This window comes from Neltuma alba, unplaced genomic scaffold, assembly GCF_004799145.2.
Source record: "Neltuma alba isolate B1F8T4 unplaced genomic scaffold, ASM479914v2 tig00000431_pilon, whole genome shotgun sequence".
Classification (NCBI taxonomy): domain Eukaryota; kingdom Viridiplantae; phylum Streptophyta; class Magnoliopsida; order Fabales; family Fabaceae; genus Neltuma; species Neltuma alba.
This window is the reverse complement of record NW_021632046.1, coordinates 13,643-29,794: the sequence shown is the minus strand read 5'-3', so window position 1 is coordinate 29,794 and position 16,152 is coordinate 13,643. Positions and strand designations below refer to the sequence as shown.

The 16,152-nt window shown below is 37.9% G+C and overlaps 1 protein-coding gene across 1 annotated transcript; it reads left to right on the top strand.

Moving 5' to 3' along the window:
- Window positions 1-1,051: 1,051 nt before the first annotated feature.
- Window positions 1,052-10,049, top strand: LOC114734739 (uncharacterized). Its single transcript, XM_028922415.1, has 4 exons — window positions 1,052-1,284; window positions 1,405-1,435; window positions 1,567-1,638; window positions 10,014-10,049. Exons 1-4 carry the CDS (start codon window positions 1,052-1,054, stop codon window positions 10,047-10,049), a joined length of 372 nt encoding a protein of 123 aa, XP_028778248.1.
- Window positions 10,050-16,152: the final 6,103 nt, after the last annotated feature.

The window sequence follows — 16,152 nt, the reverse complement described above, 5'->3', positions numbered from 1 at the left end:
AGAACTACCATTTAATGAAACTTTTAACATGTGCAACCACTACTATAATTATCTTAGAAAAGATGGATAAATATGAGAGCCAAAATAGTTAGGGTCTTATATTTAGGATCAAATTAAATCTTAAATTAGCTATTATATTAAGGACCGAATATAGTATATATAAAAAGGAAAGTCGACTCAAATTAATTTTTCAACATTTTTTTTAACCAATTCTGACCGATTCTTAACTTGTTTACCTTTCTTGTGATTTTGGTAAATGTTTGAACCGAACACAGATCGAATAGGCTGATTTGATTCATAACAACTAGGGGTGTTTAAGTTCTCCCATCCCAGTCCCGATCAATTTGGGATGAGACATGACAAACAAAATTTTGAGACATAATGACTATGAGAGGGGACAGGACGGGACGCAGACCGTCCGATTTTTTTTTAAAATTATTTATTAATAATTTTATTAGATTATTTAATTCTTTTTTTAAGAATAATTATCTTTACAGTGATTTTCAGCTCTCAAGTTACAATATTATCTCAATAAAATCTTCTTCTTCAATAAAATAATTAATAAAGCCATTATATAGTATTTCTTTTATGATAGTTCTTCTTTGGCAGTATTGTTTTTATACTTTTTTTACATTATACAATTGAGCTTTTTACATAATATTTTTTTTAGTGTTTTTATCTTCAGAAGTCCAATAAAAAACAAATATTATACATAAAAAAATCTAGGCCCAAATTACATCGACTTGTAAAAAAAAAAAAAAGGGCACGTCTTGTCTCGTCTCAACCCCTATAGGGTGGGAATGGTCTCGGGACAAGACGGGATGACTAGGCCTAAAATCAGTCATAATAAAAAACCTTAATCCTCATCATAATTTCCAATTTTATTTTTAATATCGCGAGTTCTCTCTATTTTTATATGTTCCCCACGAGAAATCTGTCTGTTTTTTTTTTTTGGTGGAAATCATCACTGTCAATATATGACCATAAATAAAATAGATTTTATCATGATAAGACATGCATATATATTATCATTATCAAATACCCAATTTGCATGAACAATAAAATAATTATCTTCCTCTACGGCTCTACTGCCGAAGACGAGTCTTACCGGCCTCACCGTTGTTCAGACCCTTCAGCGCCTTTCGTCTTTTTCTTTCTTTTTTGGCTCACAAACCGAACAGAAAAATTATTTTACCGAACCCTCAAAAATCCTCATAGCAGTTTATTGCAAAATCATTGCCCTGTAGCTTTTTCAATTTCTGTCTGCTACCCTGTTAATCATTCCTAAATATCTTGCTATTTGATTTTAATTTTTGTTGTTTTCCTAAATTTTCTCTGTTCCAAAATTTTGATTTTCTGTCTCGTCCGATGTGCATCTGATCCGTCGATTTGGCATCGTTGTAGTTGTTACCTTCCCTTCTCTGAGCTTTCGGAGGTTAGAACCTTTGTTCTCTGTTGTGTGCTAATTAGGGTTTGTTGGAATTTGTGAAAACTGCCATGGGCAATTGATTTATTTCATAGTCAACTTGTGTGCTTTCTTACCTTGCTTTTGCTTTGGTCGATCAGGATGTTCGCGAGATGACGAACGAAGGAAGTAATACTGAGACGTTAGCTCCTGGGGAGCCCAATTTATTCGAGGTAATGTGTGAAGTATCTTTGTCTATCTTAGTAGAATTGTGGAAATACTTTATTTCACGGTAAAGGCTGTGAGCGAAACTGCTTTCGGCATTATTGCAGGGTTTTGGGAATTGTCCTGCTAATTAGTGGATCTTTATGCTTATTTTGAACTTTTCAATTTTCACCCATATTCTATTGAGAGCTAAAATGCATTACTTCGGAAGTTTTCAATGGTTTGTATTTCTTGAAGAAATCTGTGGGACTGTTCCACAACATTGTTTAGATTATTTAGAGACCCTTTATTGTATCACTGTTCCTAAGACATTGTGTCATATATCCTGTAAATACCATCAATCCATGGTCCATGAATAGTTGTTGATTTTATTTCGAGCCACCAATATGTGTCTTGCAAAATGTTACTATGCATGTAAATGATAGCAAGTTTGTTGGCTGCAATACTTGTGCATTCTTTTCCTTCCTTTAAATTAAGGTTAAAATGTTGGTCATTGTCTCGTTCTGAAGTTATTTATAATGAGATTTCTAATTTTATATGCAATGGGGTTTCGATCAATGTGGAGTAGGAGTTGAGGCTAAGCCTTTGCATTCTTATGCACAAGGTTTTGAATTCCTTTATGAACTAGTAGTCTCTCTGGGTGGTCAACCCTTCTTAGGGAAATCTCTTGGTAGTAGGGGCTAGTCAGTAGCCTTCTCTGGGGACCTAAGGCCCTTAGAGCATTCCTATTTGTTGTGCCATTGCCTCTTCCTCTAGGACCTTAGGCATGCCACCAAAAAGTAGGAAAGAATATTACTTCCCTGTAATACTCAATATAAATATGAATATATAAAAGGTATAGGGTCCTGCGCTAGTCACAATCCTTGAACAATACGGGTCATCTTTGGCCCAATCCTGTGGTGCTAAAAAGAGGTTCTTCCTTCTCTATTCCTTCCTGTACATTTGTCCTTGGAGAACTCACTGCTTTGTGGAAGCACAGGTGTACCACTGACATGATTTGCAATCATATTTTATGGTCTAAGCAACAAGATCTGATAACAGCTGGAGTTGACCCTTACACAATTATAAAAAAGTAGTTTTACTGATAGGGACTATTCGGGCACCCCTTTATTTTATTGTAGAAGTTTAGTGTTTATATGGAACTGAGACTGTAAACTAAGCATAATTCTGTGAAAGACCAAACTTTTAGGTCTTCTTAGTGTATTATAATTAACATCTTAAATGTCAAATCTGTGTAATATGTGTGGTTTGTTACCATCTGATTGCATGATCATCTCTTGATGATATAGTTGAGGTTCCCTGTATTTAATTTCCATATTATTTATGAAACATAGTCACACTTGCTTTTAGTCATGTTGGATGCCACAATCCCACAACACAGTAATGGGATTTGTATGGATGAGTTCAAATGAACTAGAATGGGTGATTATCTTGATGAGATAATTAAAATTCTTTCCTTTTTTTTTTTTTTTTGGTACAAGAATGATTTGAATAATATGGTTTAACATCCATTATATCTATGTATATGTTAATGAAGATTAATAGTGTAAATCACTTAGAATATTATGACAATATTGATTAAATTTTTCCTTCGACCATAAAGAAAGTTCTAAAACATTAATATTTCGATGCTGATTAATTTTTTCCTTAAACCATAAAGGAAGTTCTAAAACATTTGTGTTTTTATAAATAAACTGAATAATTTGATGCCGGAAAAGATTGATTTATTTGAATGACAGTGTACAATACGTACAGAAATAATCCTAGATTCTAGGATCTGTCCATAATTACATAATTAGAGGAGAATAAGGAAAATCAGCAAATTCGAAGTTCAAAAACAAAATCAAATCTGCCATGATTCTAGGATATTGATAGGAAATTAAATCTGATTAAATGCTGCTGAATAAGGAAGGCCGAAGGCTCAAGTAGCGTCAACACTCTCTCCCTTAAGTTGGTGAATATATATCTATCATTCCTAGCTTGCTTCTGAGCTCTTCAAACTGTGATCAAGCTAGGGCTTTAGTGAATAAGTCTCCTACCTGGCAACGTGATGGCACGTGCTAGTTCTATTATTCCAGCATCCCTTTTTTCTTTGATGAAGTGTTTGTCAATGTCTACATGTTTTGTTCGCTCATGGTGAACTGGGCTTCTTACCATAGCAATAGTAGACATACTATCATACCTCAATCTTATAGGAGCACTAAATGCAAGTTTCAATTCTCTTAGCATCCTCAATATCCACAAGCCAGTTCAGCCTTTGCACTACTTCTAGAGACAACTGTCTATTTCTTGCTTCTCCATGTCACTAGATTTCCATACACCATAGTGCACTTGTCAGGAAGATACCCAGCATGATCAGCATTGGTATATTGGTATATACTATTATTTCTTGTGATTTGCCCTTGGCAAAGTAGAGTCCTCGACCTCGAGTCATTTTTAAATAATGCAGGATCCTATATACTGCATTCATGTGTTCCTCTAGCGGCTTAGTGGTGAATCTGCTAACAACACCAACTGCATAGCTTATGTCAGGCAAGTGTGAGATAGATACAGAAGTTTTACCGCTAGTCTCTTGTACCTTTTAGCATCAAGAGGAATTGGGTCCTTTTTTGGATTCTCTTCTTGCTTTTACAATCCTTTATGGTGGCTTTACCATCTTTCTCATCTTCCTCTTTATTGTCAAGTTTGCCAATAGGTGCCATTGTAGATTTTGCAGGCTTGGCTCCTAGCATTCCTGTTTCCTTCAATAGATCCAAGGTATATTTCCTTTGAGAGACAAAGTTTCCATTACGGGACCTTGCCACTTCCATACCCAAGAAGTATCTGAGACCCTCAACATCTTTAACTTCAAACTCCTTTTCTAGAGACTTTTTAAATCTGGTTATTTCATCTGCATCATCACTAGTCATAATGATATCATCAACATATACAATTAGGATAGCTATTTTACCTGTTGAATGCTTCATCGAAAGTGTGTGGTCTGCTTGGCATTGGACAAAACCTAAAGAACTCTTATGGTTTTGAATTGATTTTATTCGAATGAAGTGGTAGTGTTAGTGCTGATATGGGCCTTGGCCCAAATTAACCTAATTAGGTTTAGGTTTTATTTACTTAAGAAAATAGAAGATAGATGGCAGTAGTTTAAGTTCCCTGATTCTAGGAGATTTTATTTATTTATTTTTTTTTGCATTGATTTTGTATCCTGAGTGATTCGGTCAGTTAGGGCGTATGCCTATATATGTACCTCACTCCTTTCATATCGAATAAGAACAAAATAGCATCGAATTGCACAAGGTATCAGAGCTACCATGATCTAGTTTGGATTCGGATTGGATAATGACGGTCAAGGTGGCATGAACTCCTCGGCCTTGAATACCTCTGCAACGTCGAGTGATCAGGGTTCAGGCCACCAAGTGCCGAACGATGCTACCTCCTCGTCAATCACCATTCATCGGCTGAATGGTCAGAATTATCTCCAATGGGCCGCGGGTGTTCGTCTGTTTGTGACTGGAAAAGGGAAGCTGGGTTATCTCACTGGCACTGAGAAACGACCTCTGTCCTCTGACCCAAAGCTTGCAAAGTGGGAAATAGAGGATTCAATGATCCAGTCATGACTTGTAAACTCAATGACCACAGACATAAGTGCAAGCTTCTCCCTGTTCAAGTCTGCACAGAAAGTTTGGGAGGCTGCACGAGATATGTTTGCCTCCCTCAATAATCATGCTGCGATCATGGAGATTGAGGCGGCCTTGGATAAACTAAAACAAGGCACTCTAACTGTTACAGAATTCTAGACGAATCTGGTAATATTATGGCAACAACTGGATATGTATGACACGTATGAATGGGCTTGTTCTACTGACGCCCAACTCTACGCCAAAATCAAGGAGGAGAAAAGGATCTATAAGTTCTTGCTAAGTCTGAATCCTGTTTTTGATGAGATCAGGGGACGCATTATGAGCTTTGAAAAGCTTCCTTCCCTACGTGAAGTATTCTTCATGGTGAAGCAAGAAGAGAGCAGGCGAAAACTTACTACCTCTATACAACCACAACAGCTGGAGTCTGACTCTAGTGTTATGTACACTAAGGGTGGCCAGTCAAATGATGGAAAAGGGCGGAAAAATAATAGATGTTGTGATCATTGTCAAAAATCAGGACATACCAAAGAGGTATGCTGGAAGCTTCATGGGAAACCAGCAAACAGAGGCAAAGGGAAAGGTGACTCACGGGCTACCACAGCTAAAGGTGACTCTGATTATGGTAATAAACTCAGTACTGAGGAAATTGAATGTCTCCGAAGAATCCTAGAAAAATGAGACTAAAGAACAACTAGTTGCCTCCGGTAATATAGCTTACACATATAATGTCATTCTTGCTCTAAAAACTAACATTCATCATGAGAATATGTGGATAGTTGACTCTGGCGCCACAGACCATATGACCAGAAATCCAAAGTTGATTCAAAACTTAAAACCGTGCACATTCCCAATGTTTATAGAGGTAGCAGATGGAAAATTTTTAAAGGTTCATGGTATTGGTGAAGCATGTCTCTTTGAAAGCTTAATTCTCAAAACCGTCCTATATGCACCAGATTTAAAGTGTAGCTTGATACCTGTGAGCAAAGCTGCCATATTTCAACACTGTCATGTTGATTTTTTCGCTACTCAATGTTTGTTTCAGGACTTGGAGTCAGAGAAGATGATTGGCAAAGCTAGGATGCTAGAGGGATTGTACTGTGTGGATGCTCAACAATTGTGGACTCAACCAAGTGCTTCCAGTTTTGCTACTGGAAAATCTCTTCCATCTGTTCTTACTGATAAAGAAGTGTTATTATGGCATTATAAGTTAGGACATCTTAGCCCAAAGTATATGTCCAGATTGTTACCTGATTCTTTGAATAAAAATTTTTCATCTCTATCCTGTGAAGTTTGCCAATCGTTTAAGCATACTAAAGGTGTCTACACACCCCACTCTCATCAATTCACTTAACCTTCTTCTTTCATTCACAGTGACATTTGGGGTCCCACTCGAACTCCCTCTCTAACACATGCTAAATGGTTTGTCACGTTCATTGATGATTACACATGCTTAGCTTGGGTGTTTCTAATGAAAGATAAATCTGAGTTACCTGAAAAATTAATAAATTTTCACAAACTGATCTCAAATCAGTTCCATTCCTCTATTCAAATCCTTCGGAGTGATAATGGGAGAGAATATATGGGAACATATCTACAAACCTACCTCAAACAACATGGGATTGTTCATCAAACGAGCTGTGTGAATTCCCCACATCAAAATGGCACAGCGGAAAGGAAAAACCGTCACCTTCTTGAGGTAACTAGATCCGTAATACTGACACAGTGTTCCAAAATACTACTAGGGGCAAGCCATACTCACTGCTGCGCATTTAATAAACCGTCTTCCTTCCAAAACACTAAATTTTGATACCCCTCTCCAAACCCTAGCTAAAACCTATGCAAATTCCTACCTTCACACTCAGATTCCACCTAAAATTTTTGGGTGCATTGCTTATGTTCACAATGATAATGGAGGTAACCTAGACCTTAGACCCTTCAAGTGTATTTTTCTTGGATACTCATCCACCCAAAAAGGCTACAAGTGTTATTTCCCGCCCTTAAAGAAATATTTTGTGACCATGAATGTAACTTTTGATGAAAACCAAAGTTATCATCCAAAAACACCCATTTAGGGGGAGAGTAGTGAGGAATAGGAGTTTCTTCAACCCAAAGATACTATATCAACCACTCCTACTTGTACTACCCCTGTTTTAACAGCCTCACCATTTCCATCTCAACCAATACCAGAACCACCACCAGAACTCCTTGAAAACTCAAATTCTAATTTGGATAGCAGGCATAACAACACAGAAACAAGTGATACAGATGCAGAGTGTGGTGAGTTGGAAATAAATAATGCATATATCGATGCAGACTATGGAGGTTTTCTCCTTAATTGAAGATCAACTTCAGGCTACTGCACTATGGTTTGGGGAAATCTTGTAACTTGAAGAAGCAAGAAACAATCGGTGGTATCTAGGAGTAGTGAGTCAGAACTTCGTGCACTTGCTCACGGAGTATGTGAAGGGCTATGGCTACTCAGAGTGTTGAAGGAGCTACAACTTGTGCCTAGCAATCCGATCAGGCCAAGATGCGATAGTATGTTAGCTATTGGGATGGTCAGGAATCCTATTCATCATGAAAGGACAAAACATGTGGACATAGACAAGCACTTCATCAAAGAAAGGATGGATGCAAAAATAATTGATCTTTCGCATGTTCCATCACACAGACAAGTAGCAGATTTCTTCACCAAAGCATTACCAAGGCCCTAGTTTGATGAGCTCAAAAGCAAGTTGGGAACGAAGGATATTTACTCACCAGCTTGAGGGGGAGTGTTAGAGCCGATATGGGCCTTGGCCTAAATTAACCTAATTAGGTTTAGGTTTTATTTACTTAAGAAAATAGAAGATAGACGGCAATAGTTTAAGTTCCCTGATTCTAGGAGATTTTATTTTATTTTATTTGTTTCATTGGTTCTGTATCCTGAGTGATTTGGTTAGTTAGGGCGCATGCCTATATATGTACCTCACTGTTTTTCATATCGAATAAGAACAAAATAGCATCGAATTGCACAAGTAGAATATAAATAGGTTACAGTAGCCCCATCTAGATGAGGGTAAAAGGTCGAAATCTTAGGGATAGGCTGAAATCCTAGGAAAATAAAAAACATACTAGTTTGAATGATAAAACAGAATAATATCCCGAAATCCTAGATTACATCTGAAACTTAAATTGCAATAACTAACCCTAATTAGGGTTTTAGGTGGCAACACTAATGAGGGTTAGGGTTTTGAGGCCCACGGCCCATCTTTACTAACACTCCCCCTCAAGCTGGCAAGTAGATATCCAACTTGCCTAGCTTGTCTCTGAAGTTTTCAAACTTGGGCCATTCCAAAGGCTTTGTAAGAACATCAACTACTTGAAATGAGTTTTTTATGTGTGAAAGATCAATAATATTTGATTCAATCTTCTCCTTTATGAGGTGTCTATCAATGTCCACGTGTTTATTCCTGTCATGATGAACTAGGTTGTGAATCATCTGAATTGCCGACATGCTGTCACACCATAGTTTAATAGGCTCATCAATAGTGACTTAAGTTCTCTTAACACTTGGATAATCCACATGCCTTCGCAAACACTGTTAGCTAGGGCTCTTAGTTCAGCTTCTGCGCTGCTTCTTGAGACTACGATTTGTTTCTTGCTTCTCCAAGTTACAAGATTGCTCTAAACAAAGGTAAAGTAGCCCCTGTTGGTCTTCTATCAACACGTGTTCTTTCATGATCTGCATTGGGTTAACAGACGATTTGTTTCTTGCTTCGCCAGTTGTTTGTATCTTTCTGCATCAATTGTCACACCATCCTTCTTGAATTCTAGGTTAACAGACGAATCCATAGGAGTTGGTGAAGGTTTAGCTCCAAGCATTCCTGTTTCCTTGAGCAAATCAAGTGTGTACTTTCTTTGTGAGACAGAAATGCCTTCTTTTGATCTAACAATTTCCATTCCATGGAAGTACCTTGGGTGTTCGAGGTCTTTAACCTCAAATGTAGTGGCTAGAGTCTTTTTCAACCTTTCAATTTCTCCAAAATCATCTCCAGTTATCACAATATCATCAGCTTATACAATTAAAATGGCAACTTTCATACCTGAATGCTTGACAAATAGTATATGATTAGATTGGCATCGAATATAACTTGAGCTCTTCACCACCTTTATAAATCTCTCAAACCATGCTCTTGGGGATTGTTTGAGACCATAAAGAGACTTATATAATCTGCAAGCCTTATTGAGATCTCCATATTTTGCTAGCCCTTCAGGGATCCTCATATAAACTTCCAGATCTCCATTTACAAATGCATTTTTCACATCTACCTGGTGTAATGACCAATCAAGGTTGGCAGCTAGGGATAATATTATTCAAATAGTGTTCAATTTTGTCACTGGTGCAAATGTTTCTTGGTAATCAATACCTTGAGTTTGGGAGAATTCTTTTGCAACAAGACTGGCTTTGAACTTGTTTATACATCCTTTTGAATTGTGTTTTATTGTAAAGACCCATTTACATTCTACATGTTTCTTTCCAGGTGGTATTTGAACTATAGTCCATGTCTCATTCTTTCCTAGAGCCTTGAGCTCTTCATCAATAGTAATTTTCCACCTTGGATCTTTGATAGCATCATCAAAATGAGAAGGAACTATCTCCTCTTTAAGTTTAGTGACAAAACTTTTCATACAAGTAGATAGCTTGTCATAAGAAACAAAATGACTAATAGGATGCATGGTACATTGTCTTACCCCTTTTCTAGGTGCAATTGGCCAACCGAGATCATCAGGAACTGTAGACTGGGTAGCAATTTTCCACCTTGGATCTTTGATAGCATCATCAAAATGAGAAGGAACTATCTCCTCTTTAAGTTTAGTGACAAAACTTTTCATACAAGTAGATAGCTTGTCATAAGAAACAAAATGACTAATAGGATGCATGGTACATTGTCTTACCCCTTTTCTAGGTGCAATTGGCCAACCGAGATCATCAGGAACTGTAGACTGGGTTGAGTCTTGACCCTGCCGTGACTCATGAAGATCCCTACTGTTTTCAGTGACTTCTTCCTCTTGAGTATGCTCTGTTTCAGTCTAAGATTCCTCCATTATATTGTTTGGCAAGGCGTCATTAGGCACTATTCTAGGTTCAGATAGAGGGGATGGTGATTCTGGGTTAGGATCTGGAGTGGAAATAGATTCAGGGTCAGTGAGGCTTGTGATTTCAAGATGTGGAGGGCTTGGGTCAAGTTCGAGTGAATCTGTAGAGTTAGGATCAAGTTTGCCTCCTTCTTTGTGATATACATAGGCTAAGCATCCAAAATCTTTCAAAGGAAGATTGGTGGCCAGTAAAGTGTTTGGGTAGGTTTGTGTAAGAAGGTCCATTGGTGTCTTAAAAATTGAGAGTTTTGGAGGGTAGTCTAGTTATGAGATGCACGATTGTGAGGATAGCTTCTCCCTGATATTGTTTGGGAACATGGTGAGTGAACATAAGGGCTCGAGTGACTTTTACAATGTGTTTGTTTATGTGTTCTACTGTTCTATTCTATTGGGGGTTATTAACACAGTTGGTTTGGTGAATTATGCCATGGTCTTGGAGGTAATTTTGGAGGTGTTGGCTTAGATATTCTCGGCCACTATCACTGCCAAGAGTTAAAATTTGGGTCTGAAACTGAGTTTCAATCATCTTGTGAAATTTGATAAAAATGGAAGGCAAATCAGAGTTTTCTTTCATAAGGAACACCCATGTGAGGCCAGTGTGATCATCAATAAAGGTAACAAATCATTTAATGTGGGATAAGGAAGGAATTCGAGAAGGTCCCCAAATGTCACTGTGAATTAGATGAAAGGGTTTTGAAAATTGATGGGAATGGGGTTTGTAGGTTGCTTTGGTTTTTTTTTGCACATTGACAAATATCACAAATGAAAGAGTAATCACTTGTATTCATAAGATGAGGGAACAACTTTGACATGTAATGAAAACTAGGATGACCTAGTCTATAGTGCCATAACAGTGCCTCTTTATTTTTACATCTAGTAGTAAAGAAAACTTCATAGCATTTGAAAAAAAAAAGGATTTCAGCGAACCATCTTGCACTTCTAAACAGTAGAGATCTTCTAGAATCTTAGTAGTGCCACTCGTTTTCCTTCCCTCCAGATCCTGAAAAATGCATTCAATAGATGTGAAATAAACACCACATTTCTGACTATGAGTTATAGTTTTCACAGATAACAAGATGCATTTTAAACCAGGGGTATAGAAAGCATTATACAAAACAATTTTAGGTGTTATATATGCTGTTCCTAGTCCCTTGACTTTCAAGGCTTTCCCATCTGCCATTTTTACGAATATATTGAAAGGACAGGGCCTGATATCTGTCAATAATTCTGAAGTTCTAGTCATGTAGTCAGTGGCTCCAGAATCTACAATCCACAACTTTTATGATGCCCTTCAGCTTTAAGGGCTAGTATTGTTTTACCTGTGTGGGCTATATACCCACCTTCAATTGTACTATCTTGAGAATCATGTTTCTTTAGGAATCTTCTAAGTAGATCTAGTTCTTCTTTGGTGAATTCTGATTCTCTTTTCCCTTCAATAGATCCTGCATATCCTCGGCCTTCTTGCTTTCCTCTCTTTGGAGGTTTTCCATTCAACTTTCAACAAATCTCTCTTATGTGACCTTTCTTTTTGCAATAGTCACACCATCTGTTTTGTTTCTTATTGTCATTGTGAGTTGAGCCTTTGGAAATTAGGGCACTCGGCTTGCTTGTGTCATTGAATTGTCACTGCTCACCAATTTCTTTTTGCTTTCTTAACTTCTCATAGTGAAAAAGACTTCACGGAGAGAGGGCAATTCTTCAAGTCCCATTATTCTCTCACGAACTTCTTCAAAGGATGTATCTAATCCAAGAAGAAATTTGAAAACCCTTTTTTCTTCTTTAATTTTTGTATATATTGCAGCATAACCAACACACTTCCAAGCATGTGTCTCATAAGAATGAAGTTGCTGCCATTTAATAACCAATTCAGTGTAGTATTAGGTCACTAAAAGGTTGCCTTTCTTGAAATCATGTAAAAATCATTCAATATCAATAACGGCAACCTTGTTTTTAACAGCAGCAAACATATCTTTGGCTGCATCCCATACTTCTCGTGTTGTTGGAAAGAAGGAGAAGTGTGCACCAATTTTTGTAGTCATAGAGTTAATAAGCCATGTTTGCACCATTGAGTTCTAAGCTTCCCAATTTGCATATTTTTCGTCTGTGGTTGTTGGTTGTTCTGCAGCTCCAATAAGGTATCCATATCTGCCTCTTCCCATGGCAAACAACTGCACACTAGCCGCCTATTGTAGGTAATTCTCACCATTGAGGCGATGAATGGTAATAGAGGAAGGATGGGTCTCAGATGCACTAAGGTTGCTGCTCACATTTGCTGCCAAACCAGTAGGGTTTGTTGACGCTAGATTAGGGTTTATTTGGCCTTCATGAGGCAGGCCCATACCAAATCTAATCACGATGCTCTGATACCATGAAGAACTCTTATGGTTCTGAATTGATTTTATTCGAATGAAGTAGTAGAATATAAATAGGTTACAATAGCTCCATATAGATGAGGGCAGAAGGTCAAAATCTTAGGGATAGGTCGAAATTCTGGGAAAATCAAAAAGATACTAGTTTGAATGATAAAACAAAATAATATCCCTAAATCCTAGATTACATCTGAAACTTAAATTGCAATAACTAACCCTAATTAGGGTTTTAGGCTACAACACTAATTAGGGTTAGGGTTTTGAGGCCCACGGCCCAAGCTTTACTAGCAAAACCCTACATTTTTAATTGCTTTAGTAAATCTTTCAAACCACGCTCTAGGAGATTGTTTCAATCCATGGAGTGATTTGTAGAGTCTACATGTTCTCCCTAGCCTATTATGTTCTACTAGGCCTTGTGGAACATCCATGTATACTTCTTCTAGATCTCTATTTAGAAAAGTATTTTTCACATCAAGTTAGTGTAGTGGCTAATCTAAATTTGCAGCTAGAGATAGAAGCATTCTGATTGTATTTAGTTTGGCGACAGGGGCAAAGGTCTCCTAATAGTCAAGGCCATAAGTCTGTCCTTGTACTTGTTGATTGTGCCATCAAATTGTATTTCCTTGTGAAACCCCACGTGCACCCAACAGTCTTCTTCCCGGCTGGTAGTTTAATTATTTTCCAGGTTTGGTTTTTATTTAGAGCCCTCAATTCTTCTTCTATGGCCCCTCTCCAATTCGGATCCCTTATGGCTTCTTAGTAAGCAGCCGATATGTGTCCACTTGCTAACCTTGTAACAAAGCTATGCATGGAGGATGACAATTGGTCATATGAAACAAAGTTACTGATAAGATGTCTAGTACGGGATTTTACCCTTTTTCTCAAGGCAATAGGCCACCCAAGATCATTAGGAGTAGGAGTTGAAGTTGAGTCTTGGCGTTGCTCAGGACTAGAGGACACTTCATTGTGTTGCTTTGTCTCAGCTTCAGGCTTCTTCACCTTCAGATTCTGCAGATTTTGGAATGGCTTCTTCACCTTTAGATTCTGCGGATTCTGGATCATTAGGGTCCATGGTACCAGATTCCTCATTTATGGCATTACCAGGCTCTTGTTCAGTTCTGTCCGGGTTTGAATTCAGGCCTAGATTTACTAGAATAGGTTGGAGAGGCTCGGCTTGAGGTAGATTTATGGTAGTTTGGGATTCAGGTGTAGGTGTGGTCAAGTTTGGAGCAGGTTGAAGTTCATTTTCAAGAAGCAAAAATTCCCATTCCCGTTCACTCTTCCCCTAAATGGGTGTTTTGGTGTAGTAGGGTTGAGTTGCTTCAAAGGTAACATTCATTGTGACAGAGAACTTTTCGAAGCTGGGAGAGTAGCATTTGTACCCCTTTTGGCTAGAGGAATAGCTAAGGAATATGCAATTAATGGCACGAAGGTCAAGTTTGCTGCCATGGTCATTATGGACATATGCTATGCATCCTAACACCTTTTTGGGAATCTGAGTAGGTGTGAGTTTGGGTAGTTTTTAGATAGAACTTGTATTGGAGTGTGAAAGTTGAGTGTTTTGGATGGTAGGCGACTTATGAGATGTGTGGTTGTCAAGAGTGCTTCTCCCTAGTAAAATTTAGCCACATTATTGGTTGTCATAATGGCTCGGGTCAATTCAAGAAGGTGGCGATTTTTTCTTTTAGCTATCCCTTGGGATGTGTTTACACAGCTTGTTTGGTGTATAATCCCATGTTGTTTGAGGTAGACTTGAAGATTTGAGTTCATATGTTCCCTCCCATTATCGTTGCGCAGAACTTTATTAATGTGTCAAATTGATTCATAATCATTTTGTGGAAGTTCATGATAGTTTGAGTAAGGTTTGATTTTTCTTTTATGAGAAACACCCAAGTGACTTGTGTGTGATCATCATTTAGTGTCACCATTTTGCATTTGTTAAGGTTGAAAAGCGGGTTGGCCCCCCAATGTCACTATGCACAAGTAAAAAAAGGTGAGAAAATGTATGAGGATGGGCTTTGTAATTGCTTTTCGTATGTTTGGACAGTTGGCATACTTCACAAGGAATAGAAAAGTTATTTTTATTCATAGAATTGGGGAACATTCTAGACATATAATTAGGACTTGGATGGCCTAACCTATAATGCCATAATGCAGCTCCTTTATTCAAGAGTTGCTTGATGGAGTTCCTTCCTGCAGCAAAAGTCACACCTTGAGTCTCTTTGCTTTGATGATGATCCACACAATAAAGCCCCTCTAGTGACCTAGCTGTGCCAATCCTCTTCCTTGACTCCATGTCATGAAATAAGCATAAAGCAGTAGAAAAGTTGATGTTACAGCATTGGGACAGAGTAGCTTTACTCACAGAAATCAGGTTGCACTTTAGATTAGGAGCATATAAAACATTTTTAAGTCTCATATCACCAAACATGCAAACTTCACCAATTCCATGAACTAATGCATTTTCTATCAGCCACTTCTATGAACATAATCGTTTCACATGCTTTAACATTTTGAAGAAGATTAGTGTTACCGGTCATGTGACTAGTGGCTTTAGAATCAACTATTCATATTTGATTATGATGAACCTCGATATTAAGGGCCAGGACTGCATTACCTGTGTAAGCTACATTACTCGTAGTTATTAGCTTCTTTTTGGTGTGATGTTTCTCTAGTAATCTTCAAAGGAATTCTAGTTCCTCCTTCTTTAGGTTGCTACCAAGATCTTCTTTTGAATCTGTGTTCGCAGTTGCTTGGGCTCTTGCCTCAGGTTTGCCTTTTCCCTTTTGGTTGGGTGGTTTTCCATGTAGCTTCTAGCGCACATCTTGAGTATGTCCTGATTTTTGGCAATGGTCACACCATTTGCCATTCTTCTTGCCCTTAGCCATTAAGGCATTTGCTTCAGGTTTTGCTCCACTTGATTATCTTGGAGCATTGAGCTTCTTTTGACTTTCTTCTTGTTTTACCATGAAAAACACTTCATGAAGGCTTGGTAGTTTTTCCTGGTTCGTGATTTTACCTCAAATTTCATCATAGGAAGGTTGCAGTCCAAAAAGAAATTTATATATCCTTTTCTCTCCTTTGATCTTGGCATATAAATGAGCATCAGCTGTGCACGACCACGCATGGGTGTCGTATTGATCTAGTTGCTGCCGCAAAGCAACTAGAGTAGTCCAATACTTAGTAATATTAAAGGGACCTTGTTTGAGTTAGTCTAGTTATGAGCTGCCTCCCATCCTTCCCGAGTAGATTTGAACAAGGTAAAACTCACACTGATCTTTGTGGTCATTGAGTTGACCAGCCATGATTGTATCATCGAGTCATGCTGCACTTTGCATTTTTGGGGTCTGGTTTTCTTGTTGCTCCATTTAGATAT

Coding starts and splice junctions, on each gene's coding strand:
- LOC114734739 (XM_028922415.1), top strand. CDS start 1,052: ATGAACAATAAAATAATTATCTTCCTCTACGGCTCTACTGCCGAAGAC. Junction 1,285..1,404: donor TGCTACCCTGTTAATCATTC/CTAAATATCTTG, acceptor GCATCGTTGTAG/TTGTTACCTTCCCTTCTCTG. Junction 1,639..10,013: donor GGGAGCCCAATTTATTCGAG/GTAATGTGTGAA, acceptor CCCCTTTTCTAG/GTGCAATTGGCCAACCGAGA.